Source organism: Amborella trichopoda, chromosome 3 (assembly GCF_054954075.1).
Source record: "Amborella trichopoda isolate Santa Cruz 75 chromosome 3, AtrichopodaSantaCruz75HAP2 v2.0, whole genome shotgun sequence".
In the NCBI taxonomy this organism is placed as follows: Eukaryota; Viridiplantae; Streptophyta; class Magnoliopsida; order Amborellales; family Amborellaceae; genus Amborella; species Amborella trichopoda.
The window spans coordinates 15,026,056-15,053,692 of record NC_142338.1 but is presented as its reverse complement, the minus strand read 5'-3'; the positions used below and the strand labels follow the sequence as shown (position 1 = coordinate 15,053,692).

The following is a 27,637-nucleotide window of genomic DNA, read 5'->3' as shown; positions in this document are numbered from 1 at the left end:
CTCTGCTCCTTGTAAATCTGCTGTATAATTACTTCCTTCCACAAGGAACGCAAATGATTCTAGAGGAGTACAACGGGATCCCATTTTGAGAATGGCCTGCGGCTTTGACAGTAGTATTGCCAAGCTCTGATTCCATTCTCACCAAAAGGTATGGGGCCAAATCCTCTTAGCTTACCACTTTTAATCAACGCTCACTGCAGTTTTGAAAAGGCGTTGGGTCATGGTGGGAGTACCCCCACACCTTAGTCACCACGTTGTAGTTTCCATTCCCACCCCAACACCACCCCACTAACACCTTCAAAAACCTAACTCCTAATCTACTTGAAAAAAATGAGTAGAGACCTGTCTTCACTATTGAATTACCCAAAAAACAAAAACATTACTTTCACCAAAAAAAAAACAGGATCCTATTTCTATTTCCCCAAAACCGGGGCTTCCCTAAATATACTCTCATGCTAAAATAGATTCTCACTTGTATTTTATGTTTTAGATGGAAAGGTTGCCACCATTAATTCTCTTATTAATGCTTGAAAGCGAAATAGTAACATGCAGAAAAGCCACTAAAAACATACGAGAATTCATGAAGATGTGTCATTGAAGGACAGTGCGGTTATTTGTACAAAAGATGGCAAGGACAACAGTTCCCAGTGAACTTCGTGAATATGTCCCATAAAGAATACCTCAGAAGTTCAATTCCGGTCGAGTGGGAGCACGTTCAACAGAAGGCGCTCGTTGTCAGGCTTGGATTTGCTTTGACAGAGTTACGTGTCAAACTCTTGATCGCATTACATCATCCAGAAATAGAAACAACAAAGTATCACCACCAGCAACAAAATACCAGATCGCATCCTCCTGCACATGCACGTGATTCTATATAAGGTTTACCATGATGCATACTTCAAACTGTGAAGAATACAGTATGATATGCAAGCAAACATGCACATGTAACAGGTGACATGCATGCAACACACGTTTACCAACTACATGTCCAAATAGACAGATATATATATATATATAGAGAGAGAGTTGAGGCAAAAAAGGATCGTATTGTAAATGTGTGGGAAGTTCTCTATAATAAAAAAACAAGTTTAATTCCTTTTAAAGATCAGAACGAGCAGGTCTAAATTTGATACATTTTTCTCGTTCAAGGGCTGTTGACTGTTGACACTCAGTTTATAGGAGGATGCATTTGTGAAGAACCGAATTAAAAGACAATAAGAAAAATATGCATTCCAATTTAATGCATTTGTTTACCTGGACATCTGATATTGAATATATTTGAATCTATTCAATATCAGTTGTCCAAGTATATTTGATATATAAGAAGTATAGTTTAGCGGCCCTTAAAAAACAATATTTAGTACCGTTCAGGATGATAGGTCTGTAAATTGTGGGCCTGTAAACTGTGGAACTGTACAATCTCAAGAGCATCCTCATGAGCATCCATTGAATTGAAGAACTCTGCTAGCTTCTCTTGAATTGAATCCTTGGTATCCTCTGGCTTGTAAACAAGATGAATTGCCACTTTCTTAATATGAATGGATGGGGTTAATGGTGGACAATTATTTATGATTTTAACTTCATCCCCATCTTCCAAGTTAAGGACAAGAGCATCATCTTCTTGAAAATGGTATAAATAAACTTGGTCTTGGTTAGCCTTTGGGTTGCCCAACTTAAGTGTAGGACTCATCCTTTGCATGCCATTATTCATGACCTTGAATTGAACATGTGGAATGTCAAGGCCATCATCAATTGGCATCTCACTATCAACAGATAAAACCAAGCACAATATCACTCCTCTAACCTTCAGGCCCTCATCCGAGACTCTCGGTATCACGCATGATAGTGTCTGAAACATGAACCAGCTTGGAACTTTGCTTCCAGACACACCAAAATGACGTAATTGTATAAATGTTTCCTGTACATTACATAAAAATATCATATCAAAAGAAACAAAATTCAGCCATCAAATAAATAAATAAAAGATACAAGACCAAAAGTTTGTTCTTTTCAAGGAAGAATTATACCTTTCCTAGACCTGGACTATTTGATACATAAGAGCCACACCCGTTTAAGTACAAGTCTTCCAAGGATGTCAACCCATTCAGACCTTGTATGTCGATTAGCCTCTCACAATTTGTGAGATACAATTCTCGTAGTTTAGAAAGGCAAGAGAGGTCAGGCAACTTTTCCATATTTGTGCAGTTCACAGCATCTAGGAAAGCCAAACTGGTGGGGAGCTCAGGGATCTCCAACAACTGCGTACAATGAGATAAGGATAGTTTTTTAAGCTGAGAAAGGCCACTCATACTTTTGGGCAGGTTTTGGAATATGTTGTAGCTTAGGTTCAAGGTTGTCAATGACGAAAAGTTTTCAAAATCGTCTGGAATCACCCCTTGGAGATTACAATGATCTGCATCCAATTCCTCCAGGGAACAAAGACTGGAGAAACTAGATGGAAGCCTTGTCAACTCACAATTGTATTGAATTTTGAGAGTCCTTAAACACTTAAGGCTGCCAAAGCTTACAGGGAGCTCTCTGAGGTGTCGACAGTGTGCCATTTCCAAAACAACCAGGTTAGAAAGCAGTCCAACGTCATCAGGTAATTCTACTATAGGAGTTTCCTCCACATTTAAATGTTGCAGAGACTTCAAGTTTCCCATTGAAGCTGGCAATTTACTGAGTTCCCTGCACTTGCTCATGGACAGCTTCTTAAGGTTCACCAAAAATCCTATTGAAGTAGGTAGTACCGTTATGATAGTGTTATCAAGGAGAAGGGTAGAAAGGTTACTCAAATTTCCAATTGAATCAGGTAACCTCTTGAAAAAAACGCCACCCCTTATATCTAGCTCCTCAAGCCCACTAAGATCTACAACAGAATCAGGCAACCCAATCATGTTTGTCCTATCCAAACGGAGCTCAGCAAGAATATTTAGTCCCCCAACTGACTCGGGTATTCTACCAAGTGATTGACAACCAGTAACCCATAACCGCTTCAAATTTGAAAGTTTCCCTATTGAACTTGGTAGCTCAGTAAGTGATGTACTTTCCAATAAGAGATCTGACAGAGACTCTAGACCTCCAATTGTGTTGGGCAATGCATTAAGTGATTGGCATGATGCACTCAGGATTTTGAGCTTTTTTAGTGAACCTATGGTGTTGGGTAGTTCGCTCACTGCAGTCCCATCCAACCAAAGCTCTTGTAGTGATTCCAATTCACCAATTGAGATAGGCAATACTTTAAGGGACATACAAGAAAGTAGAGAGAGTTTTCGAAGTCTTTTTAATGATCCAATAGATTTTGGTAGTTGTTCTATGGTAGTTCCATCAAGGATAAGCTCTGATAATGATTTTAAGGAACCCAACTGTTCTGGTAACTTGCTAAGTCTTAAACAATAAGACAGAAGAAGCTTTTCAAGAGAATGCAGCCCTGAAATACTGCTTGGCAGTTCCTTGAGGAGGAAACAGTACTTCAAGTTCAGATTAATTAATTTCCCAAGAACGTGAATGGAGTCATGAACCTCAGCCAGCATCACACATCCTTCAAGATTCAACTTCTCCAAGCTTGCATATCGAGAAAAATTGGGAGTTCTGATTAAGTTAGAGCAGCCATTCAGATGAAGAACCTTCAACTTTTGAACCACCTGTTGAGAAGAAATTGTCTACAAAAAGAAAAAGATGTCCATGAAGAGTTATGCAGATGGAAAACAAAAGAAGTGACAAGCGACAAGGTTAAATAAAGTAACTGACCTTATTTTGAGATGGGTCCTGCAATACCCGCATGCTCGGGCTGTGTGACAAATCAAGGACAACAAGCTTTTCATGATTAAAATCATCTGGGAGGTACCCTAACGGGCACCCTTGCCATTGTAGCCATATTATTTCTGACGGAAGAACTTTGAAACAACCTTCAAGAAATGTATGATTAACACTAAGTAGTTTCAGATTGGTCATTGGTTTAAATGCTTCGGTTTCCCACTGCCTCTCCTCTAATGGAATTTCATTGAGTATTAGGCCTCGAACCTTTCTAGTCCCCTATTACAATAGTGAACATATATGTTAGTCATTATAAGATACTAAAATCAGACTGTACATGAGATAACCCCATTCCTATTCTATCATTCATTTAAGTGTAATCCATATGAATAAAATAATATTAATATGTCTAGCAAGCCCTCACCTTGCAATTCTTTAACACATTGAAGACAACATCATGACACCACAACCTACTACGCCTGCCAGGGTCATCCAGGTTTTCTAATTGAACAATACGTCTCCCCATGTCACGAAGTTGGTCGTGCATTAGCAACCTATTCTCATCATCAATCTTGATAAGCGACTTTTGCAAGAGTTTTCTAATTGAATTGGGAAGACCACAACCTTTCCATATATCAGTGGCATAATCTTTGTCTATTCCTATGAAGAAGCATGCAATATCAAGAAATATTTGCTGCTCTTCTTTAATTAGGCCATCATAGCTTATCTTCAACTTCTCTACGACATCATCGTCAGGAATATTTTTCAAATGTCTCACTGTATCTTCCCATTCCTCCAAGGTTGTCATAACAGAAAAGTGTGATCCCAATACTTCAAGGGCCAGGGGTAGCCCTCCTGTAGTAGATACCACATTCTCCGAGAGCTTCATGTAGCCTTCAATAGGTTGATCCATCTCAAATGCATGCCTGCTAAAGAGTTGAAGGGATTGGCTAGGATCTAATTCTTTGAGCTTGTAGATATGATGCTTATCCACTTTATGCACATTCAGTACATGCTCATCCCTGGTAGTGATGATAACCTTACTTCCATCACGATACCAGTCCCGTTTACCTGCTAATTTCTCCAGCTGCCTTTCATGATTAACATCATCCAATACAAGAAGGACTTTCTTAGACCTGATTCTACTCCGGATAATGATGATACCTCTATCAACGTCATTTACATTTGAGTCTTCTTCATGAAACAAGTCAAGCAGTAGTTGCTTCTGCAATTTGACAAGTCCAAGATCTGATCGTGAAGCATCTCTGATATCTGATAGGAAACACGAGCCCTCAAAATTGGTATATATTTTGTTGTATACTGCCTTGGCAAGAGTAGTCTTACCAAGCCCCCCCATCCCATGTATCCCAATCATCCTAACATCGTCAGCATTGACATCTAGGAGTCTCATCACATCATCAACCCGAGAATCAAGTCCAATAATATGATCAGCAACATGCATTGGTGCATAATTCAACTTGGCTTGAACATTTTTAACAACTTCGCTGATCAGATCTGCCTCATTCCTGTAGATCATTATGAGAAAGAAGGAACCATGATGATATGTTTGTCATGACAAAGTTAACGAGTGTATATGATGTTTTAGAGATCCCAATGATATTAGCGAACATGATTTCCATGCTATTACAATGTCATAATTTAAGCATGCAAAAATATATATCTAGGACATGAAGTGTAAAGTGGTGCATTAGACATCATTTCATTCATATATTGTTATAGTCAAGAGACTCGAGACAAAATATTATATTCGCTTACAGTTTGGTTAGTCCATTCACCTTTTTCTATAGGTTAACATAAATACTTTAGCCTGCAGAAAAACCATATCGGATCAAAACTTCTGCATTTTTCCTGCAAACTGTGGCCCCACAAAAGTTACACCAGCGACCTAGTTCACATATGATTTAAAGGAAATGACCTTCCTCAATTGTTTCTTTTGATCCACAACAGTTCTCAACAATAAAGGTAAACATGAAAAAATAAGCGATGAAAGAAAACTCGGTAAAATTTGGGGGTTTTCCTGGGAAAAATGTGATAGTTCCTCAAAAGTGAAGTGTGATTATTCAATGACCTGTAGAGGATTATTATGTCAAAAAAATGTCAGCACACCTGAATGAGCCAAGCATCATCAAAAATAATTATGACTATGTAATAGTGCTTTCTTGATAAACAAAGAAAGAGATTGCTTCTCTAATATTGCCTCTTCCTCTCAAATAAGACATTTTTGTTCTTATAAAAGAAATTCGGATTCTAATAGGTTTATAGCCAGATGTAGTCAAAGAAATAGCAAGCAGAAAAATTAACATATGTTCTATGTAGAAGTTTTACCAGTTTCGCAAAGTGTTACACCTAGATTAAACTTCAATAACTCAATTATCAGAATCAGTCAATGATAATTAATTTTATCTAGAATTAATACCTGTTTTCTCCATTCAAAAAGGAGAAAACTGGTACTTAGTGAAGATCCATTAAAGCTATGGTCAAAAAACACTAGATATTGTAGTATAAAACTCTGTGATCCAAACAGGATTATTAAAGTGAAAACCATGGTCTACACCAAAAAGGATATAGATGAATTTTCCATCCAAATAAAAGAACTCCTAGAAAAATGACTTATAGAACCCACTACAAGTCCACCTTGTAGCCATGCATTTATGGTAAGAAACCATAATGAAGAAAAAAAGAGGTAAAGCAAGAATGGTAATAAATTACCAAAGGCTAAACCAAAATTTGGAATTTGATGGATACTTTATACCTAGAAAAGATGTATTAATCGATCAAACAAAAAATTCAAAATACTATAGTAAGTTTGATTGTAAGTCTAGTTTTTGGCAAACTATGCTAACATAAGAGTCAAAACCATTGACTGCCTTTAGTGCACCTTATAGTCATTATCAATGGAAGATAATGCCGTTTGGATTATATAATGCCCCTCAAATATTTCAGAGATGGATGGATAAAATCTTTTCAGACTTAAAAGATTTTTGTGTGGTATACATTGATGATATTTTAGTATTTTCTAGGACACTAGAAGATCACAAAAAACATCAAAAAATCATATGAGATAAATTCCTAGATAATGGAATTATCCTAAGCCCTAAAAAGATTGAAGTAGAAAAAACTTTGATTGAATTTTTAGGAATAATTTTAGACCACAAGGTATGATATTACAAGAGCAAATTATTGCAAAAATTAAAAAATTTCCCTATAAACTGGTAGATAAAAAACATCTACAAAGTCTCTTAGGAATTCTTAATTACGAAAGAAATTTTATCCCAAATCTCTCTATAAAGGAAAAACCCTTACTAGAGAAACTCAAAAAGATAGAGTATTCACTTGGGAAAATAAAGATTCAGAGGTAGTCAAAAAAATTAAGAAAGATCTTGACAATGTGCCAACTGTTTATTTCCCTAAAGAAGGGGATAAACTTATTCTAGAAACCGACACTTCGAATGAAAATTGGAGCGTGGTCTTCAAAGCTGTCGTAGCCATAGAAGAACTCATATGTGGCTACAATTCAGGAAAATTTAATCCAAATGAGAAAATTATATTACATATGAAAAAGAGCTTTTGGCAGTCCTAAGAGGAATTCAAAGATTTCATATTTATTTGGCACTTGAATAATTTATTATCAGAACAGATAATAAAGCTGTAAGAAATTTTCTTACAAATAAAAAAGGGAAGATAATCCTAGAAGAATTAGATGGTCAAATCAAATTCGTCATTATAATTTTAAATTTTAATTTATTAAAAGAACTCATCACATTCTTGCAGACTTTCTTAGCAGGAATACAGATTGATGGATAAAGGCAAAAGGCCACTCCTAGGCAAGGAGAAGAAAGGAGATTTCTCTAAACAAGGGAGAGAAATGACCTTGAAGACAGAGAAGATTAGGGAGGTCCCTCTATATTCTCAATTTGCTCAAACTTATGAACTCGAACCGATCTCTTACAAAGATAGTGTAAGAATGCAGAAGCAAATTCAGCAGCCTCTTCCAGTTGAAACCAGACAGGTTTCTAGTTTTTATCGAAATCCAAAAATTCCTAGTGAAATCTATGATGAGCTAAACGAGGTATGAAAAACCATATACTCGAAAATAGGTCAAAATTTCGAAAACATATAGGAAAACCATCAAACTTGATAGCAAATCACAGTCCGGAATTTTTAAAACTAAAAGAAAAAATATTCGAGTCCTTTCAACAAATGAACTGGAATAAAGAATTTTGTTTTGAAAAAATTAATTCATTCTTAGAAGTGGCTCATCTCATAGATAGCCAATCTAATGAGCCGATTTTCCAAAAAATTAAAAGAATATGTCTATATGAGAAAGCAAGAAACCTCATGAAGTATTTGAAAAAATCTCTAAAATTATTGATCTGTGTTGATTCTAAAGCTTTCTGTGTTGTTGTTGTAACTGATATCAGAAAGCATAAATCTTTAAGGCTGTCTATTCTGTTGATTATACTCCGTATGTACTTCTCTTCTAAATTCTTCGTTTACTTGTTATTCAGTTGTACTAATTTCTTATAAAACCCATGTACCTGCGAATAACACCTTGTAGTCCAAGCCAATTTAAGCCAAAAGTGCGTGTTAGGCCAGGACAGTAAAAGGAAATTGCTTCGTAGGAGGTCTTAGGTATCAAGAAGAAATTTTAATGGCTGAAATAACTTGTTATTCAAAGATTTAAAGTTAGAGGAAAGTAATTACGAGGATAATTATCATATAGTTATGACTTCAGAAAAATATGTTAAGCATATAAGTAGGGGTCTAAATGGTTTGATAGATATATGTAATAGTTGGTTCTAAGTAAGCTATAAAAATCAAACTGATAATCAATAGCTTGATAAATATTGAAGAAAAACTAGAAAATCTAGAAACACTAAAAGATATCGATTTAAACCAAGAATAAAATATTCTTTTGAATTCGTCACTCTTAGATAAAGCATTTGATTCTAAAAAGCCATACAAACCTAGAAAAGGATTATTGTATGGAACTGAGATATTAACCTAAGAGGAAGATGACTAAAAAAATTATGAAGCCATCAAAGAAATAATTAAATACTGGAAATCAAGATATATAGAAGAAAAGGATGTAAAGTAAGAAACAATATTATTTCTAATATACAAAAATTATTTACTGAACATGAAGACTCATATTAAGAAATAATTATCATCTAATAATCAGTTTAGATGATAGTGATGAAGAGTCAGAAAAGATTGCTGCAAATGAAATAAATGATTTAGGATCTAAAAATGAAGAATCTGAAGCTAAAAAGGGAAAAAGAAAAATCGAAGAACCAGACCACCTAGATTCAGACCCATATACTAGGCACTAGACACCCGAAGAGTTCGAAGATTACCTTCAAAATCTCAAGAAAGAAGAATTTCTTCAAAATAAAGAAGAAAAGCCTTCTCCATTTTGAAATCATAGCCCAAATGTTAATCTCAAAAGGGAAGATTTAAATAAATAGAATGTAACAGTCAATGGCACATATCTTGACCTAGAGAATATACCATTTGGAGAATATAATCAAGCTATTAACGATTGGGCTCAATCAATGACCCTGGTTATAGCTAATTATAAAAGCGTTTGGTCTAAGGTAAAATTCTTGGACTATCTGGCCAGAACATTGCAAGGAGATACCCAGCAATTTCCTAGAAAATGGGAGAATTCAACTAGAGGCCAAGTAGAAAAAACTAATTTACTCTCAGATAAAGATAAACATATAGAAGATATCTTAAAAGACTTCAAAAAAATTCTAAAAGAAGAATTTGTGGACATGTCGACGAATATAGTCTGCAAAACGATGCAGATTATACATTGACCTGAAAAACACTGTTTAAAAGTGAGGTATTTGTTAAATTTCCATGACTTGGAAACTTTATAGAGCATGCTTTTTATGAAATTAGGAAAATGTCTTCATCCAATCTAGATGCTCGATGACCAATCTTCTTGCAACTCCTCAATCGATGGCGTCATGGCACCATTCTTCATGGTAGAAACATATTATAGTATTTATATTATTTATGGAATCCTTATATAAATCAGGAAAATACTCATCCGAGAATTCAAAGATTAGTTAAGAATCAACAATTTTAGAGATTTTTTCAAATACTTAATGAGGTCAAACAGTTCTTGCTTTCTCATATATACATATTCTTTTAATTTTTTCGAAAATCGGCTCAGTATATTGGCTATCTATTAGATGAGCCCCTTCTAAGAATGAATTAATTTTTTCAAAAGAAAATTTTTCATTCCAATCCATTTGTTTAAAGGACTCAAATATTTTTTTCTTTTAGTTTTGAAAATTCCAGACTTTGATTTGCTATCAAGTTTGATAGTTTTCCTATATGTTTTTGAAATTTTTACTTTTTTTCGAGTATATAGTTTTTCCATACCTCGTTTAGCTCATCATAAATTTCACTAGGAAATTTTGGATTTCGATAAAAACTAGAAACCTGTCTGGTTTCAATTAGAAGAGATTGTTGAATTTTCTTTTGAATTCTTACAATATCTTTGGTATCCATCAATATCCTTTTGAATTCTTACAATATCTTTGGTATCCATATATATCTTTAAATAGAAAATTCATCTATAACCTTTTTGGTATCCATCAAATTCCAAATTTTGGTTTAGCCTTTGCTAATTTATTACCATTCTTGCTTTACCTTTTTTTCTTCATTATGGTGTCTTACCGTAAATGCAGGCCAGAATATGGACTTGTAGTGGGTTCTATAAGTCCTTTTTCTAAGAGTTCTTTTATTTGGATGGAAAATTCATCTATATCATATTCGTTACCTTGGCTTTGTCAGAAAATAGCTATTTCAATAGAGCCATTCTCTGAGGCTTTAGCAGATGTATTTCCGCTAAAGTGCTGAAAATGTCTTGCATTCCAAAATTGGAATTTAGACGGTCTATATATTTCTTCTTTTTGACAACCTTTAATTTTTCTAATTTAGATCCATCAAATGTAAATTCTTCATGAATTACATCTCCTAGATTAAGAACTGGCTGTTCTTCATCATTAGAGATTTCAGATAAATTTTCTTCATTTAACATGAAGACCATATCTGAGTCCGAATCACTGATTTCTGATTCAGTTTCTATTTCAAATATAATCGACTCATTATCAAATATTTCTTCTCCAAAACGGATCTCAAAATTGTTTTCTTCAAGGATTTTTATCCTTTTATTTACATTTTTTCCTTTTTGATGACAGTAAGGAGTTATATGTCCTTCTTCATTGCAGATATAGCAACAACAACCTTTTTTAGGTTTATTATTGTTTTTCTTAACATATTGTTTCTTACGATTGAAATGTTTTCTTTTATTCTATGTTTCCATTTAAACTTTTTCTTTTTGAAACATTTCTTTTGATATGTCTTTTCACAACCAAATTCAAAATTATTTTTAAGAATTTGGTTACAGTCTTTCAAACCAAGTCCTTTCTTGACTTGTTTTGCCATTTTTAGATTTAAACAGTGTTTCACAATGTTTTTTTAAAAAAAATCTTATTCTATTCCCAAGGGTGTCCTTTGAAATTGTATCACTGATATACTTATGATAATCAGTTTCACATATTTCATCCCAGCGGATTGGTAATTTATGGAAACATGGTTTTTTCCAAAAATCTGTTTTTACATCATTTAACATTTGATACCATTTTTGGTATTCTTTTGCAAAAGGCTCAAATTCTTGAATCTTGCAGAGTTTTAATTTTGTCAATGTATAATATGCATCGTTTTTCAGACTATATTCGTCGACATGTCCACAAAATTCTTTTTTTTTAAATTTTTTTGAAGTCTTTTAAGATATCTTCCATATGTTTATCTTTATCTGAGAGTGAAGTAGCTTTTTCTACTTGCCCTCTAGTTGAATTCTCCCATTTTAAGAAATTGCAGGGTATCTCCTTGCAATGTTCTGGCCAAATATTCAAGAATTTTTCCTTAGACCAAACGCCTTTATAATTAGCTATAACCAGGGTCATTGATTGAGCCCAATCGCTAATATCTTGATTATATTCTCCAAATGGTTCATTCTTTAGGTCAAGATATGTGCCATTAACTGTTACATTCTGTTTATTTAAATCGTCCCTTCAGAGGTTAACATCTGGGATAGGATTTGAAAATGAAGGAAAAGGTTTTTCTTTTTGAAGAAATTCTTCTTTCTTGAGATTTTGAAGGTAATCTTCAAATTCTTCAGGTGTCCAGTGCCTAGTTTCTAGGTCTGAATCTAGGTGGTCTGGTTCTTCGATTTTTCTTTTCCCTTTTAAGCTTCAGATTCTTCATTTTCATATCTTGAATCATTTATTTCACTTGCAAGCAATCTTTTCTGACTCTTCATTACTATCATCTGAATTGATTATTAGATGATAATTATTACTTAACGTGAGTTCTTCATGTTCAAGTAAATAATCTTTGTATATTAGAAATAAGATTGTTATATTCTGGATAACATTATTATAATAGCGGTTTGGTGTATATACTGCATTATATATAAGGGATTGTCTACAATGAGACTATTTATTTTTCATACATGGAGGTCACAATCATTCTTGTCCCTTGAATTTCAAAATGGGTTGTTGTAAGAATGTCATTGAATAGACACAAAGTTCCAAAAAAAATTTATTGGACTTCGTAACTCACCCCAAGCCATCCAATTTGACATCTAATGAGTGGGAATGATTGTGACTTACATGTACAAAAGATAAATGGTCTCTTTGTAGACAATCCCTTCATATAATGTTATTATATATTGTAAATATATAATAGTATTTAATTGTTTAACTTTCTTTTTTTTTGGCATTTTTTAGCTAAAAAGATGTGCTCAGGTAGTGCCGCTGACAGCTCCTTTAGCTAGAGTGTCAGCCCCTGAGTTGCCCTCCCACCAAATATGCCTCCATGAGACAACCATATGCCTGCAGATGTGAGAGATTTCATCAAAAATATGAGCAAGTGTCTAGAGGCAGGGTGAGGAACCTGAGGTCCATGAAAAAACATTCTTGGAATCTCCTTCAACGATCAGAACTGGGCTCCAAGAGGGATTGAAAAATTTGAGGCCTTCGAGAAGAGCAAGGGCATCAGCCGATTAGGAATCAGCGTATCCAATATGTTTGGAGAAAGAGATGAGTGTCTGACCCTTGTGGTTTTTGTTTAAACCACCAATGCCTATAGGGCAAAGGTTGACAAGTGAACAAACATTGGCTTGGTCAGGTTCAGGCGGTCTCCACAAGGAGGCACGGGGAATGCAAGGTTGCCATGAGTAAAGCAATGTCTGCCAGTTTTGATGGAATGCAAAGTGAGGGAAACCCTTGAAGTGCTTGTAGTTGGTCGCCCAAAAGGTGACCAGGGTTCTTATCTTTTCGAACAAGGCTTTGGATGTGGACCATCCACCTCAGAAGATTTGTTGTTTCTCTCAATCCAAATGACCCAAAGAGATGCTGATGTAGAGGCGTTCGAGAGAAGGATGCTGGGTTTGGGACAGGGAAAGGGGTGGAGGGAGCTAAAAAGGAGAAGTATTGATTTAGGGGAAACCCATTGGCAACTGAATAATCGTAGGAGGGATCCCCAGAGGTCCCAAACCAGGGGGCAGTGAATGAAGAGGTGGGCATTGCCTTCTTCATCATTAGTGGACATTACACACCTGGTGGGTATGGACAGACCTCTTCTTTGGAGCTGATCCACAATTAAGGCTCGTTCTGAGAGAGCTATCCAATTGAAAACGTGGACCTTAGGGGGCGCAATGGAGGACCATGCCTTAGCAATGATGGAGGTTGGGGAAATGGGAAAGGTGGGAGTTGTATAAGCCTTAGGAAGAAAGAGGAAACCAAAAATTTCCCGGATGGAGATGGGCACCATATGATTTGGTCCATCCCAAGGAAAGGGACAAAGGTGGAATGGAGAAGGGAAGACAGGTTGAGGAATTCAGCTATCTTAGGGTTAGAGAGGGATCTCCTAAAATGGGTTTTCAAGCTCTGGAGGATCTTGATGTTATAAAGTGGTCGGCCATAGTAGCTAGATGATTGTGGGCCAGGAGGAAGAGGGAAGGGAATAGGTCTTGAAGAGGGGTATGCCCATTCCAAAGGTCTGACAAGAACTTGACCCGTCGAGTCTCCGGGAGATGGAAGCGGATGTTGGCCGTGAAGAGACTAAAGGAGGTAAGGAGGGATTCCCATGCTCCAAAAGACTTGCTGTTAGCCCTACAGTTTGTCACCCACTCAGAAGGATCAAGGCGGTATGTGTGTCAGAGAACCTATATCCAAAGCTGGTTATCAGCTAGTCTCCACCACCACTTGCCGAGGAGGGCAATATTGTATTTCCAAGGTCTTTGAGATTTTTGGGCGAACAGACCTTGTCCTGTGAGATGAGATGAAACATTTTCTTTTCACCCTCACCCAACCAGAGGAAATTCCTCATGAGTCATTCAAGGCGGCTGATCCCTATTGTAAGCATTTGAAAGAGCAACATCCATAGATGCAAATATTGCATAGGGTGGCTTTAATGATACTAATTCTTCCTGCTGAAGAGAGTTCAGCCAGCTAGCTTGCCGTCGAACTTGTCGATGATGTGGGCCCACTGCTGTTTTTTGGACTTGCCAATGCAAAGAGGCAAACCCAAATAATTGGATGAAAAGATGTCCATGTAACATCCCCATCCATCAGCGAGCTTCTAGTTGAGGGCCTAAGGACACCCTGATCATCTTCATTTGGCCATGTTAACTTCGAAGCCAGTAGCAAACTCGAAACATTTGAGGAAAAGAAGAGAGGAGTCAACCTCCTTAGGGAAGGCTCTGCAGAAGATGAGGGTGGCGTCTACGTATTGGAGGTGGGTTATGACTGGACCTCAAGGCCCACTTTTGAAGCCATGTAAGAGGCGGAACTAGAACATATGGGTGACAGACTAGCTGAAGTCCTCGGTGACTATGGAAAAAAAGAATGGAGATAACGGGTCGCCTTGTCTGAGACCCCTAGAAGAAGAGGAAAAGAAGGCTTTGGGGTGAAAATCCTTGATTTCTTCGGCCCCTTCTACTTTGGGAATCAAGTTAATGAAAGCGGCATTCATTGCCCTATGGACAATGCCCTTGTTACGAAATTCCTCGAAAAGGGAAAGAATATCGTTCCAAATTAAAAAGGGCAATAGGGAACCCATCTAGGCCCAGAGTGCGATCCTAGCCCAGCTTGTTTATGGTTGTAAGGATTTCCTCCTCGAAAGGGGCGTTCCAACCAAGACACCTGGCTAAGGGGTATAGTGAGAAAAGAGAGGTCTGCCATCTTCGGTTTTGGGCCAGAAGGGGCCGAAAAACTGTAGTTTGAAATAGTCGATTGTGGCTTCCTCTACTTGTGCTAGTTGGTCAAAGATGCTGTCAGAAACCTTGATGTGGGTGATGGTATTATCATGTCCCCTACAATTGGCAATCGGTGGAAGAAAGCAGGTCCCTGGATTTGAGCCACTTCACCTTGGACATTTGTTGCCAGAAAATTTCCTCCTTTTTGAGGATGAGTTGTTAGTCTAGCTTCAGCTGAGACCTTAGCTGACTTTCGATGATGATCAAGGCCATGAGGATAAAATTGGAGCAAGGTGGTATTTTGTAATTGAAAGTTCCCTAGAAGCTGACAACTCCATGCCTTGAAAGAGAGTTTTAAGGAGTTGAAGTTTGCATTGAAGTCTAATCCTTCCCATTCAAGGGCCAGAGATGAGAATGAGTCCAATCAAAGGAGAGAATTACGCTGAAATGACCTCCCAAGCCTCCTACGCAATTTATGAGTGATAGTCTTTCATAGACAGCTCTCGGAAATACAAGCAAAGTCCCCTTGAATAAAATATCCCAACAAATATTATTTATCATGGCCATTATTTTCTTGAGAACAATCTGGATATACAGTGGCAAAATATTTGTCCTTTGGGTATGATCCTTTGAGCCATTCAAACCCTACACCCTCAGGAACAAGGTACTAAGTAGAAAATATCATTTACTATCTGCATCAGCTGCTTTGTACAAACTACCAGCCTTATGTTGAAGTGTAAAACTGAACTTCTACAGGTACGATTCCCATCTTGCATGCTGGTTGTTCACTTCGTTTGGCTATTGATGAATTTCAATGAGTCAATATAGCCTTGTTACACCAAATATGGCCTCCAATAGCACAAGGCTTGTGATGCATAGACCTCCAAATCATAGGTCAAAAAACCATTCCTTGCTCTGTTCAATTTCTCACTAAACTAAGCAAAATGCCTTCCCTCTTGGCTCAAACAATGCTAATTCTGATGCATTGCACTCAACCTTGAAAACCTTATTGAAGTCAGGCAGCACCAACACAAGAGCTGTAGTTATCTTTCCTTTATCAATTTAAAGGTCTTTTATACTCCCTTGGTCCATTGGAATAGCCCTTTCTTCAAAATATTGTGACTAATGAGAAATACTGCTGAAATTTCGTATAAATCTGCAATATAAAGTTGCCAGACCATTACAAGTTTGCACATTCCCACAAGTTCGAGCTGTCGGCCAGTCAGTAATAGCTTCCACTTTGGTTAGATCCATCATTATCCCTTCAGGTGAGATGCTGTGGCCCGAAAAACAGCAAATTGTATGTCATGAATGTACACTTCTTTAGGTGCACATAGAGATTATCATTCCTAAGACTTCGACATTAGACGGATGTGACTGATGGGAACCTCTATACAAGTGCTATTCATGAATAAGTCCAAAATACACAAGCATAAATTTTCCAATGAGCATTAGGAAGATCTGATTAATCACTTGCATGAAAGTGCTGGGGGTGTAAACAGTTCAAATGGCAAGGCCAGCCACTCATATAAGCCTTTCCAAGTCCTAAATAATGTATTCCACTCTTCCCCAGGCCTTTCACTTATTTGATGATAGCTATTACATAAATCTATCTTTGAGAAGATATAACAGCCTACATATCAAGCATATCATCAAGTCTCGGAATACAAAAGGGATACTTAACTCTTATCATGTTTATTGCTCGAATCTCCGCAGACATCTTCCGTAATCCATCCTTCTTTGGTGTAAGTCTGAGACAGCACAAGGACTCAGACTCTGTCCAATGTGCCCAATTTTCACCACCTCATTGCTTGCCTTGCAGCTCCTAATGTTCCTTTGGTTTCATTCTATGTGCAGTGTGATTGGGGAGACTTGCAACAAGAGTAAAATCAACTGAAACATGCGTTGGATATGTCGCAATGGTGTCAAACCACGGGAATTACTTCAGGGATAACAACTTTAAACTCTTTCATCAATGGTTCCAATTCCAAATAAATGGGGTTTGGTGCATCCACTTCCTTGGCCATTAGCATGAAACAAACCACACTATCTTGGCTTTCATGTGAGAAATCAGACATGGAGAATAGATTCTTTCCCTTCTTAACAAGCTCAGGAAGAATCCCACCATCAAGTGGCAGCAAAACTACCTTAACTCTGTTCGTCCTGAAAGTGTACTTGTTTTTTGTACTGTCATGGACTGGTACCCTATCAAATACCTTAGTCGCCCCAACAATAAATAGCACACATCGACTAGGGCAACATCACTTCATAATAAGTTTTCCCTATAGAAAAGGAAACGAGACATCACTTGGAGACACTTACCTCACTGCCCTTCCTCAACCAAGAAATCTTGTATGTCTTTGGGTCGGTTTTGGTCTTAAGAAGCAAGTTGTTCACAATCTCTTACGAGACTATGTTCGTGCAGCTTCTTCCATCCATGATTGCATTGCACACGTTTCCATCACAAGTACATCAGGTCGACGTTGGTTTATACCTTTCTTCCATAGGAGCACCGGGTGAGGTCATGACCGTATTGGCTTCGACATAATCTTCAGCAACCCCTTCTAATTCCTTATCATAAATAGACTCACCTTCGTATTCATTCTTGTATTGTTACTCAATCAAATCATATATAGAGGCACTCAATGCGAGAGATGGTGCTGCTCCCAACACTAGAAATAGTTGAACGTACCACTTATTGGTCGCACTTGATGACTTGAGCTAGCAGTTGTATGGTGCCCCATACAATCTGTACTTGGGACATTTACATCTCGGCTTGGATAAGGATTAGCATGAAAGGAACATCCTCAACATCCCCTACAAATTTGGGCAGCACCACAATGCCCATAGATGAAGGTGATCGACGAACATCAGAAGCTTTTATACTACAGCTCTGTTGCAACTTCTCTTTCAACCTTGAGAGCAAGTTGATATGCCTCATATACTTTCCAAAGCTAATGTAAAGAAACCTCATTTTGGATCTTAAATTTTAGCCCATTAATAAAACAAGCTACAGACTGTTCCTGACCTGCCCATTTTGCATCGAGAGTTCGTACAAATCATTTGTGTCTTCACCTACACTCCGTTGATTTATTGGTGATCAGAGCTGGCTCTAATACCAGATGATGCAAACCAGGCAGAGAGAAGACGAAAAAACAAGAACTACCCCAATGGGCTTTGTTAATCGATTCAAAATTCGTCATTGTATTTTCAAGAAACAAAGAAGACTTCTCATAAACTCCAAAACTAAGTTCAGATGCTTCTGAAGAACCCTCACCAATTCTCCATACAATAAACTACAATAATATTCACAAAAAACCCTCATAGCATCAACTAGAAATAGATACCAGAGGAAATACGAAAAACTGAACCCAAGCTCATAAACATCATTAATCTCTTCCCAAACTACGCCAACTAATCTTTTAACAAATTGGAGCAATAGAAATCCCAGCATAAGAAAAAAAAAAAAATATTTCACTCTTGTTGAATTAAACTCCATCAAGAAAAGCAAACGTTGAGTACATCAACGGGCTATTCAAATGGGCCATTATGTTGCTCTCTGTTTACAGTCAGGTACCCTACAACATTGCAGTAAAGTCACGATATAAAGGGCCTTTCCAAATAGGCCTCAAAGATTTCTGTAATGCAGACTCGTGAAGAAGGGGACTAATCACACTTTTAATGTATTAATAATTAATGGCAACTGGAATAGAACTTATAAGCAAAAATTAAAGTAGGATCATAGATAAAAAGGAATTTGGTATTGCTGTATATTCTAGTTTTATATAGAGGGCATCCTAAATAGGCCTTGAGGATTTCTGCATTGCATGTGCTTAGCATGTGCTTAAGTTAATCATGCTAAATCATAAGAAAACTGAAAAAGAAAGAGAATACAACTGAACTAGTTTAATGAAAATTTTACATTGTGGGCTAGAGAGAGAGTATAAAATGCAAGTGAGGCCATACCCGTCTCCAAGATCCCAACCAGAAAATTTGCCAACTTCTTTGAGAGAATTTCTCCACCTCTCCACTCTCTCCCCATCATACCTAATTTCATGATCCTCGAAAGCCGCCTTAAAGACCCCTGCTTGCCATCCGACATGAGAAGGCTCGACATGGTAAAACACAGAAAGAATTGTCCTCCCCTCCAACCTCACCACAAAAGATAGCTCCTCAAGGCAGGAGACACAGGAAGCGTAATTGCGGGAAAATATACATATAAAAACCTGAGAATTTTCAATGGCTCTCTGCGTATCACGGGGTAATATGATCTCCCCTATTTTCGTACTATCATCACCATCTTGTTGTTGTTGAAAGAAGAAGGAAGTTGAAAGACCTGATTGTTTGAGAGCGTTGTTGAGATGGGCTGTGAAGCGCTTTCCCGTGTCCTTATGACAGAAGTTCAAGAACACATCCATGGCTCTCTCTCTTGAGAAGTTTGTGGTGCAGACAAGAACACCAGCACAGAAGGCTTGTGCAGTGGTTCTGTATCAGTGAAGTCTACGCGACCGTTTGGTTCGGGGAACTTGCTTTCTAAGTTATTTCATGCGGGCTGGGCAGCATTTCTACAATATGCGGTGATAGCATAAAGGATCCACCTTAATAATGAAAGTCCATATGAAACAAATCTTTTTTTAATATAATTATTATTTAAATTTTAAATTTTTTTTTTATATTCTTAATTTTCAATAAAAATTATAATATTTTCTAAAACTTAAGATCAAATTATATTTAAAAAATATGTTTATCGTCAAGTTCGCATTCTACAATATGCGGGCTGACACATATGCGTCAGCCCGACCGTTTGAGTTTTGGCACACGACTACGTCAGTGCTCGTGATGGGTGACGGGAAAAAAAGGATTTGGTGTCGGCCACGTCGAATTACGAAAAACGATCTCCCCTCCTGAAGTTTCAAAATTGTCGACAAAGTTATTCTATTTAAAAACGGAAAATATCAAAATAGCCTAAATAACAGGTACCATTGGTGGGTACGAAAATACTTTTATGTAAAATATTTTCGTGTGAAAATTCAAGTACATTTGGTATTTGCCACAAATTGGATCAATTCAAGTGAAAATAGAGTCTCAATTATGGAGATGGGGAATATTTATGCGGGTTTATTTTTACACACCAGAGGTTTTTTTTATTAAATACAATTAATTCCACTAAAACATACCCACAAATTAGTGAGAGAAACTATCACAAAGTTTAAGTTTCAGAGAAAGAAAATATCTAACAATTTTAAAGAGAAAAACTATGTCGAATTTTAGAGAGAGAAACTACTTGAAAAATTTTAAAGAGAGAAATTATCACAAACTTTTTAAAGAGAGAAATAATCGCAAATTATGTTTTAGAGAGAAAGTATATTAAAATTTTAGAGGGAAAAACTATATCAAATTTTAGAGAGAGAAACTATTTCAAAATTTTTATTTTTTTTTGATAAAATTCAATATTTATTGATAATAAGCGGAATTAAAAGATTGTAGCGATATCAGCAAAGGAAACAAAAGTAGCAAGATAGACACCCTTTTTAGCTAAGGAATTAACTAAATCATTGGCCTCCCTATACACACATTGCAAGGAGCTAGTCAGATAGGACAGAAGCTCAAAGATTTGATTCCCGATCCACTTGAGTTTCTAGGGGAATATATTGCTCTTTTTTACACAATTTAACCACATTCGTTGAGTCCCTTTTATGATGATACCTCCCACATAATTTTCTGCTAGTAATAATTTCAGACCATGGAGAATCCTGAGCATTTCAGCCTGGTTAGTCGTGGTAACTCCACACGGCCCAACAAAAGCGAGAATAACCTGACCTTCCCAATCTCGGATAGCTCCTCCAAAACCTGTTGGGCCTGAGTTACCTAACGAGCTTCCATCAAAGTTTAGTTTTAGCACTCCTCGATCTGGTGGTTTCCATCTGGTGCATGGTCTGATCTTTGGCACATCCAAAAGAAAGAGGTTAGAAAGGTTAATCATGACATCAACCTTCGACAAGCCCAAGCCTTCCTTGGTCATCGACGACCACGACCATAGGGAAAGTTTGATTTTATTTAACACCATGTCAAATCTACAAACTCTTCATTCAAACCACACTTCCCACAAAATAACGCCTCAGAGAAACTTCTAGATAGAATTCCCAATCTTTGGTAGAGGCACCTCAAGTTGAGTTATCTGGTCTAGGACAATTTGTGGTAGGGTTAAGTTAAGGCCCAACAACTGAAAACACCACCACCAGATTCTGGATATAAACGAGTAATGAATAAACAAGTGTGGTCCACTCTTGCCATCTTCCTTGCACATGAGACACACATTAGTGATAATCTTTCATCTCTTAATCAAGTTATCAACAGTTAAGATTTTATCTTGAGTCGCTAACCAAAGGAATACTTGAACTTTATGTGGAATATGCCATCTCCATATTTGTGAAATCTTTGGTAGAGTCCAACAAACCCTATCAAAGAACAGAACATTAGGAACAGACTTAACCAAAACTTGGCCATCATTTTCAATCTCCCACACCACTTCATCCTCATTATGTTGCGTAATAGAAGTAAGCTCAAGTTCTCATAACATATTAACAAACGGCAGGTAGAGATGACTATGAATTCTATTATAAGGAAAAGTGATATTCCAGCTAATCTTGTCGCCTTTAAACTCCATCACATCTGCTGCCGTTGCCTGCGGCAAGTTGGCCTTCTCATATAAAAGGGGAAAAACATATTTCAAAAGCTCATCTCCCAGCCATTTGTGATGCTAGAACGAAACCATTGTACCCTCGCCCACCAACTACCGAGTGTTGCGATCAACTATCTGTCTTAGGGCAAAAATATCTCTCCATAAAGGAGACGTACTTTCTCTACCCTCTCCTCTGCAAATCCACATACCAAAATTATCGACTCCATACGTTGATAGGAGTACTCTGCACCAAAGTTGTTCTTTGCATGTAAGACTTCGCCACCACCACTTACAGAGCAACGCTTCATTCATAATTGGCAGTCTCCTCACCCCTAAACCTCCTTCCCTCTTTGGTGTGTAAACCTCATCCCACTGAATAAGGTGATATTTCCTCTTTTCACCAAAAGAGCCCCATAGAAAATTGTGCATCATACTTTCGATACGCTTTATCACAGCCCTCGACATACATAACAGAGACATTTGATATATTAGAAGGTTTGCTAAATAAGAGTTGAGTAAAGTAACTCGAGCTCCCAAGGATATGTACTTAGGCTTCCACAACTCCATCTTAAACCCTTTGAATAACACTGCCCCAAGCAGCAACCGGTATGCTTCCATCTGATATTGGCAAACCTAGGTACTTAAAGGGGAATTTTTCCACCCTACATCCGAACCTCAAAGCAAGGACTCTGACCATATCCTCGTCATAGTTAACCCCAATCATAGTCGTTTTTCTAAAATTAACTTTCAACCCCATTAATACCTCACAACAGATAAAAAACCTCTCAATCCTATCAACTTGTTCTCTACTAGCACACAAAAGAGTAGTATATCATCAGCATATTGAAGGTAGGAAATTCAGATATTATTTTGAGATATATTAAAGCTTGAAAAATACCCTTTCCACAATTTTACATATCATTTTACTAAAACATCCCGCATACAGAGCAAACAGAAAGGGTGAAAGAGGGTCGCTCTGTCTAAAATCCCTAGATGCTCTAAAGAAGCCTTTTGGGCTTCCATTAATGAGAACAGAAAAATGCGCTGTTGAAAGACAACCAAAGATCTAGCTTCTCCATCTATGTACAAAACTCATTTGTTTCATAGTCTTTAGCAAATTATTCTACTATGTCATATGCTCTCTTCAAATGCAGCTTAATCACTACCCCCGGTTCTCTGCTTATCAATCTAGAGTGAATACACTCTTGAGCAATTAAAACACTGTCTGAAATCAACCTATTTTGAATAAAGGTTGACTGTGTATTCGAGATGAGCATAGGGATGACTGTTTTCAGCCTTTCAATAAGGATTTTAGCTACAATTTTATAGAGACTAGTGAGAAGGCTGATAGGTCTAATATCTGAGAGAGCAGATATAACAGACTTTTTAGGAATTAAAGCAATAAAAGTGGCATTTATACCTTTAAAAAACTCCCCAGTTACCATAAACTCCCTCACCATCTTCAACAACTCTAGTTTAACCACCGGCCCGAATCTCTAAAAGAATGCCAAGGGGAAGCCATCTAGTCCTGGGGCCTTATCTCTAAGGAGTTTGAACACTACTAGCTTAAGTTCATCCATCGAAACCCCTTTTTCCAAACTATCAGCAACAGAAGAAGGGATAGTCGAAAAGGCCAGTCTGTTCAAATTAGGCCTGAAGGGGATTTCAGTAGAGAAGCTTTATGGAAGTGAGTCAAGATACTATTTTCCCAAGCTGTGTTATCATCTTCAGCCACACCCGGGATCAGGAGACCGGACAAGCCCTTCCATCTCTTGCGTGCACTATCAATAGCATGGAAAAACTTGGTATTACGGTCACCTTTTTTTAGCCATTTTATCCTGGACCTTTGTTTCCAGTAGATCTCCTTAGCTCTATTAAGAGCCATCCAAAGACGACAACAACTTGTTTCTCAACCCAATAGCAACCTCAGATATAAGGCTCGTTTGTTGAATGTCCTGATCCCATCTCTGTAACTCATCCAGGATATTGCTAATTTTAGTTTTGATTGAGTAGAAGTTCTCAGATCTCCAACTTACCAGTTTATTTTTAACGTTGAGAAGCTTTTTATGAAGCTGGAAATCCATTTACCCAAAGCTAATAGAATTCTCCCAAGTGGATTTGATCAAATCGGCAACACCCGTTTCATCCAACCAGGCCAACTCCAATTTAAAAGGCTTTTTCCCATTATTACTTAAGCTAGTATTAAGTAATAATGGAGTGTGATCAGATGAAAGTCTCGACAACGCTTTGACTGTTGCCAGAGGAAAAGCTTCCATCCAATTATGAGTCACCAAAACACGGTCAAGCTTGGACATAACCAGACTATTAGCACTGTTATTAGACCAAGTAAAATTTTCCCCCGCGAGGGGTAAATCAAAGCGCTGATGTCGCTCAATAAAGGAATTATACAATCGCATTGAAAAATTGATCGCAATATTCGACGAGGTCTCATCTAGCCAACGAATGAAGTTAAAGTCACCACCAAACAGATTGACACATCATAAGCAAGTAAAACATCACCAAGATCATTAAGAAATGCTTCTTTGAGCGGAAGTATCACAGGGCCATAAATGTTAACAATACCCCAAGAATTACCAAAAGTCGGCCCCAGAAAAAAGATAGCCACAAACATATCCCTTCTCTCCACACTCAAACAATGATGAGAGAGGGGATCCCATAGAATCTAGAGCCCACCTGAGGCCCCTATAACATCCACACCCTCAAATTTAACTACCCCATGAGCCCAAATATCCTTAACCAAAGCAAAATTTGGAAAAACAGGCTTAATTTCTTACAAGATTACAATATAAGGTTTACATTTCCTTACTAACAGTTTAATATCACTTTTTTGTCTGGTATCTCCCAAACCTCAACATTTCATGAAAGAACTATCATTAAGAGTTAAAAGTAGAACCTGGCCCTTCCTCGAAGGGACCGAAGTCGTCACCAGCAACATGAGGAGGAAATTCATCCTGGTCATTGCTTGAAGACTCGTTGTTAATTTCGATCACATGGTCCCCCTAAATTTTGATTCTTTGCATAGGCTTGGTCCTTGGGCCCCTAGTAGCTAGATGTGCTGAGAACTTTACAGCAGGGTTCTCCTTTTTGGTACAAACATTCTTGACATGAGTCGATGGCTGAGCTTTCCCTGCCTCCAGTTTGGCCTCCTTCGCCAACTTCATTATCTCCTTAAGAGTTTTCAACACATCAGCAAGAGGGGCTTCAAAGGAGAGCCCGCAATCATCAATTAAGGATGCCAAAAGATCATCCTTAGCACCATCATCAACCAAACTAGCAGATGGAATAGGGACCTCTTGTGGATCTTCAGATACTAGGATTGGGCTTCCAACGGCAAGGGCCGCAGAAGAGTCCCTTGCTCCGTTAGTCATCATCTCCAAGCCTATTCATTCCCCAGCACTAACAAAGTGGAGGAGCAGGGACTCGGGCTGAGGGAGCATCCCAATCGGCTGCTCCTAGCCTACTTTCACCATTGCCAAGCTATCCCCTTCCTGCAAACTATCTTCAACATTCGCAGCATTGAAGTGATCCTCCGTGGCCATCTCCTACTCCTAATTCACATCAGTCACATCCTCGAACATAATCACAGCCAATGGATCTACAGGCGCCCTATCCCTTGCATGTTGTGATCTCTTCTTCTTGGCAGCCAGAACGGGAGATACCTCATGTTTAAGGCACAACTCAACCAAAGCAGTAGCACAACAGTGAAAAGGTTTTTCTGAGGCATTGCCGGCTTTAGCGACGAGGCAATAGAGCTTTTCAGAGAACAGCCCGTTGGTAGAGCTTCCCCACGAAGAAGCCTTTTAACGGAAGGTCCTGAGGTGTGGTCTTCCAGCACTGCCACTGGGTCACATGGATGAGGAGAGAGACCCAAACCGAAGAAGATAGGAGACACCGGCATAATTTTCGATGTCTCTTCAGTGCCGCTAGGCGCTGCCTTCCTATTCCTGAGGGGGTGAAGATAACTTCTCTCTTTCAACCCTCGACAACTTCGGTGGACCCTCAGGAGCAAATGCACATGTAGAGGATTGCTTTCCTTCCACCAAGATAGGAGATGAATAGAGATGGTAAAAAACATTGCTAGGGAAGCGACCTACCGGGATCCATCTATTTTTGAATTTCAAATGCTTGATTCCTAAAAAGCCTCCACGTGTGTTCTTCAACCATGGAACCTCGTACTTACTCTGGTTCTGAATAGACAGGCCATCACCATTGATCGCCTCCTCTTTCTTTTTATGATCAACCACCGTCCACCCCTCGTCACATAAGCTAGGGATTGGGGTTATCTTTTCAGGGGCTGGGCATTTTTCTTCGATCACGGAGTCGATAAAAAAAATATCAGTGCCAATCATCAAGTGAATCTTAGAAGGAAAGGGATTCTTCACTACACGCCACACCTTGACACGAACAAAATCCATTGGGCCCACCTTCAACAAATTCCAATCAACCTCACAGTAAACCTCACACACATTAGCCAGTTTCTGGAAGATAGCAAGTTTCTAGGCATGTAGTGGGATACCGCAAAACCATACCCAGACACATTCCTTTTCAGCACACGAGTCGTGGATTGAGGGCCACCAAGCATCTAGAGACATAAGTTTACCACAGAACCTAGCAAATCTAGAGAGAGGAAAAAATTAACTTCATCCACACATTTAAGAAAGAATAACGCTTTGTTGTCTCCCAGCGATCGAACTTCAATCTGATAAGAGAGACCCCATGCCCTTTTTACCCAATCTCCCAAGCCAAAAATATCATTTGATGGTGAAGAGAATGAGCCCACCACCACTGCAAACAGTTCTGCACCTAGTATTTGCCACAAAGTTATTGTCTACGAACAACGATGGCACAAGAACTTCCATATCCCACGATCATCTCCTATCTCCAGCAAATAGCTATCTCTCTCCCTGTATTTAGTTTTTTTTAGAGAGAGAATAGTATAAGAGAAATGAATGGGAAATTAATAGCATGGGAAGTGAGCGTGTAAATCCATTAAACCCTTTCCCTCCATCAAAGAACCCCTCCATTAAAGAACCGTGAGCTTATCTCTCAATCTCCCCTCTTCTCCCCTTTCACCTAAACTCCCATGCAACTCTCTCTCCCTCTCTCAAAATGGAACCCTAGATCTGCTGCTGCAAGTGAACCAAGAAATAATTCCTCTATCTATAATAGAAAAGCACATACCCTACCACTGCTCTAGCGGCATGCCCCTTTCTCTCTAGTGGCTACCATTTTTACTTTCCAAATTTTAAGGTTTAAACCCTAAAGGCTCATTGCAGTGCTCCGGAGGCCGTGCATCAATCACTGTTGCTGATAGAGAAATTTTTAAATCGAGAACCTATATCAAATTTTAGGTTTTAGAAAGAGAAAGTGCTCACAAAATTTTTAAGAAGAGAAACTATCTCAAATTTTTTAGAGATGAAAACTATCTCAAATTTTAAAGTTTAGATAGAGAAAAAATTGGGTTGGTATTGCATCAACAACATGTGGACACTCAAAAGGTCACAAGCACATTATAATGGTTCCAATTGAACCATGCTCATCCAAGGCCCAATAATGAATCTTTTTTTTTTATTATTAAGTTTTCATTCAAAAATGATATCAATATGAAATTCTGGTTTTCGAGTCTCTTTTATATGTAAGATTGAATAAAAATTTGAATAAAAAGTATTGACCAAAATAAATTTAAGGTATTTTAATAATTTTTTATTCAATATATATTTTAAATTATTTTTATTTAGCCATATTTATAAAAATCCGCCTACATACCAAAATTCAGATAAGTATCTTATTTAAATAAAAGTAAAAAATAAAATACGAGACTAATTTTCAGCCATTGGATATGGCATATGATATCTCAACCATTGGAAAGGCCACCG

The 27,637-nt window shown here is 37.8% G+C and overlaps 1 protein-coding gene across 2 annotated transcripts; it reads right to left on the bottom strand.

Moving 5' to 3' along the window:
- Nucleotides 1-477: 477 nt before the first annotated feature.
- Nucleotides 478-25,969, bottom strand: LOC18430832 (uncharacterized). 2 transcript variants are annotated; one of them, XM_011623807.3, is made up of 7 exons: nucleotides 24,655-25,969; nucleotides 19,025-19,623; nucleotides 4,181-5,282; nucleotides 3,751-4,035; nucleotides 2,028-3,662; nucleotides 1,365-1,918; nucleotides 478-852 (listed from the first exon to the last, which is right to left on the bottom strand). In XM_011623807.3, the coding sequence occupies exons 2-7, from the start codon at nucleotides 19,474-19,476 to the stop codon at nucleotides 786-788; spliced, it is 4,095 nt and encodes a 1,364-aa protein (XP_011622109.2). In that variant the 5' UTR covers nucleotides 19,477-19,623; nucleotides 24,655-25,969; the 3' UTR covers nucleotides 478-785. The 2 variants fall into 2 exon arrangements, with proteins under 2 accessions (XP_011622109.2, XP_088718304.1); XM_088862178.1 differs by lacking the exon at nucleotides 19,025-19,623.
- Nucleotides 25,970-27,637: the final 1,668 nt, after the last annotated feature.

Bases quoted from the DNA above. Each gene is read 5' to 3' on its own strand.
- LOC18430832 (XM_011623807.3), bottom strand. From the start codon at position 19,476: ATGGATGTGTTCTTGAACTTCTGTCATAAGGACACGGGAAAGCGCTTC. The intron at 5,283-19,024 runs GTATGGCCTCAC...AATGATCTACAG, and splicing joins GGTTGGGATCTTGGAGACGG to GAATGAGGCAGATCTGATCA. The intron at 4,036-4,180 runs GTGAGGGCTTGC...CTATTGTAATAG, and splicing joins ATGTGTTAAAGAATTGCAAG to GGGACTAGAAAGGTTCGAGG.